The 3,483-nt window shown below is 35.1% G+C and overlaps 1 protein-coding gene across 1 annotated transcript; it reads right to left on the reverse strand.

The window, feature by feature from the left end:
* Positions 1–5: 5 nt before the first annotated feature.
* Positions 6–3,177, reverse strand: LOC112504785 (TMV resistance protein N-like; the record flags this gene model as incomplete). The annotated part of the gene is made up of 4 exons (XM_025108737.1): positions 2,552–3,177; positions 768–1,896; positions 332–655; positions 6–245 (listed from the first exon to the last, which is right to left on the reverse strand). Coding segments are annotated over exons 1-4 (2,214 nt in total), but the record flags the coding sequence as incomplete, so codon positions are not given.
* Between the last annotated feature and the right edge of the window lie 306 nt (positions 3,178–3,483).

The raw sequence follows: 3,483 nt of genomic DNA on the forward strand, positions 1-3,483 counted from the left end.
CCTATAGTTCTTAAAATCTTTCCAACCTCATTGCAATAACTCAGATCAATGAGCTCAAGGTGATCACATTGCCAAATTGATTCACAAACCTCAATCAAACCTATGCAATTTGAAAGTAATAACTTCTCAAGTGCAGGGAGTTCGATAAAGCCACAGAGACTATGAAGCTGTTTACAGAAACTTAGATTAAGAATCTTCAATGATCTAAGCAACCGTTTGTTGTCTTTTGAGCACGAGCCAGTTAGCTGTTAAAATAGARATAAGGTAAAATAMYTAGTRAATTGTWTTAACCCAACATAGAAGAATAATATAAATTAAAGCAGATGCTTACCTTTTGCGACTTCCCAGGTCGTTGCGAGTTGCCATACGACATGTCCAGAGATTTGAAGCTGCTATAAGACATGTCAAGGGCAACTAGATTCTCCAATTGCAAGTTTGGAGGTATATAMTCTAAAGGGAACCCATGCATACACAACCATSTTAATTTTTTAGGGAAGTTCTCATAAGATCCACCGAGTCGCACATAATTGAGTTGTAGTAGCATTAAGTTATCCATCTTTCTCAATGCATCTGTTTTCAACTCAACCGAGTCATACATGTTCTCTTTCTCAAGCATTTCCATGTCTAGAACAAGGCCTTTAAGCTTTCTTGTACCCTAAGAAGTAACAGAAATGTCAAATTACTTATTAAYCTTATGTTAGTGTAAACAAATATTRTGTGTTACTTAAAMATTTGCACAAWTATGACAAGTATAAATGGCCTCTTACTCTGTTTTGTTCCAATACATTGAATGACTCTTCATGACACCACAATCGACTACGCTTCTCTGGCATGTCAGGTGATTCTTGGCGTACTATATCTCTTCCCATCTCTTGAACCAATTGATGCATCATCAACTTCTTATTACTATCAATCGAAAGAAGGCATCTATCAACGAGATTCTTGATCCCAAGTACTGTGCGGATCTTACATGCCTTCAATATTGTTTCAGTTGATTCTCTATCTTTCCCAGCAAAAAAACAAGCAATGTGCTTAAACAATTCCTTGTCATCTGTAGATGGTAAAGAGTCGAAGCTCATTTGCAAGACCTTCTTAATACGAGAATCAGGTTCTTCCTTTAGCCTTTCTAGGCAATCCTCCCATTCAGCTATATTTCCATTACGTAGAGACCTGCCCAAAACTGAAAGAGCCAATGGATGTCCTTTACAATATTTCACAAGCTCTTTTGAAACCTCTTTGTAACCTTCCTCCGGACTGCTGCACTTGAAGGCATGAAGACATAAAAGCTCCAGTGACTGAGTCTCATATAAGGCTTCGAGTAAGTGCTTTGTATGCTTGGGTTGAACTTTAAGGTTGAATAGCTCACACTTTTCTGTCAACGACGCGTCCTTGGCCGTTATTATGATTTTGCATCCCGGATGAAAACCTTTGTTTCCAAGTAATGCATCCAATTGACTGAAACTATCAACATCATCAAGAACTAGGAACACCTTTTTATTTGCTAGTGTATTCTCAATYTGAGAGGTGTATATAGAAACATCATGGACTTGAATTGARCTTTTATTTGAAATGTCACCACAAATTTGTTTTTGTAAATCAAGCAATCCAGTYAATTTTTCAGCACATCTCCTACTGATATCTTCTRCAAAGCTGCTTCTTTGGAATTCACGACAATGCAAGCRAAAAAGATATTTGGCCAAAGATGTCTTCCCAATCCCACCCATGCCTACAATTGTGASAATTTCAGCACAAGTAGAGGATCCATCTTYCAACCAATAAGTAATGAATTTGATGTGGTGGTCCATGCCGATAAGAAATGGTASAGTCACTTTTAAGGGTACACCTAATCTACGATGAATTTCAGTAACAATTTCTTGAATGAACTCCGTCTCTTTCCTGAAATTTGAAACATCAATGTGAAAACCAAACAAATCAGATTCGTCACATTTTGCTACTATTTTTCAATTATGTTTTCTTTTTGCCAATTTATGTGATGTAGAAAGTTGTACACTCTCTTTTGGTCATTAATGAAAATATCGAGTCTCTCTCATACTTCTAATATTTATTACTTGAAGTAGATGTAGTTTAGTAGCGACTAAAATACCCATTTATATATATACACACACACACACACAAGTATGTTATTTTGCTACCTACAGTTTCTTACCAAGCTTTCTTTACTTAGAACAAGAAGCACATTTTCTTATTGATTTACTTTGATGATAAAATTCTTCCTACATGTGTGTATGTGTGTGATTCATAGGTGCAAAGAAAATTGAAAAATCGAAAATGATTATATAAATCTTGAGAGAGGGAGCAATAATTAACACATAGATGGTAATTAATTAATTAAGAAATATGAGGAAATAATCATTTCAATATTAAATSTCCTKATTMTATATGTATCCTAAGGGCACATAATAGAAAAACCTTTCAAACATATTGAAAATAGACAAGAGATGTATATTTATGGCACTAAAGAAACTTATTGAATTGCACACGGTTCTGTATTTAAATTAATGTGTTCAAATTTGGGCAAGAAAGTTGTTACCGATTCTTTGAATTTTTTCCCTTCAAGTCAGCAATTTCCGTCAGTGCTTCATTCCATAGCTCCACTTTTTTAGCCCAATGACTTCGTTTCTTTGCATTTGTCTCTATCTCCATCCTGTGCTTATGCTTCTCCATAGCAATTCCAAAGCTGTTTTGTTGCTTCCTGACATCGGTGGGCTCAACATGATAGAAGATGGGAATAACAATATGACCGGAGGTCCTCTTTTGATCGAGGATCAGTACCAATTCATCGAGACACCAGGTCGAAGAAGCATAATTCTGAGACAACACAATAATAGAAGCTCTGGATGCTTTGATTGCACTCTCCAACTCTGGTTTCAAATCTTCTCCCGTTTCCATCTCTTCATCGTCCAAAAAGGTAGTGATATTAACATTGAAAAGCGCCTCGTAAAGATGATCGTTGAAATTATGGCGAGTGTCAAGACCCCTAAAACTTAAAAATACGTCATATCTATAAGCATGAGTTGAAGAAGATGAGCATATTTCAGAGAGAACAACCATTATGGGAAGGTAGGAATGACCCGAGAGATGAGTAGAGACCTATAGGAGTAGGCTTAATGATTATACAAATAATAGTGGATCCAACTAATAATGAATTTAATCAATAGTGGAAGCCCAAGTCAAGTCAACAATATCAAAAGCAAACATGAATGAATTTAAAAAGAAAAAGAATTCATGATGACATTCTGTCTYTGTAAATGTGAGAAAGATATCATCAGTATCATAATTAGTGGATCCAATTCTGCTATATCTGTGAATGTTGCTTTAAAATTAAAGACAAGATTGATAAATAATATCATAATATGACAGTTTTGTCACATACTATAATTTGTAAGAATACAATAAATTGTACGTTAACATAAGCTCGTTATTGATAATTCATAACTTAAGTCTTATAACAAGCTCACAAAT

The sequence above is a fragment of the Cynara cardunculus genome, unplaced genomic scaffold, assembly GCF_001531365.2.
Source record: "Cynara cardunculus var. scolymus isolate 2C unplaced genomic scaffold, CcrdV1 Un_Scaffold_6888, whole genome shotgun sequence".
NCBI lineage: Eukaryota > Viridiplantae > Streptophyta > Magnoliopsida > Asterales > Asteraceae > Cynara > Cynara cardunculus.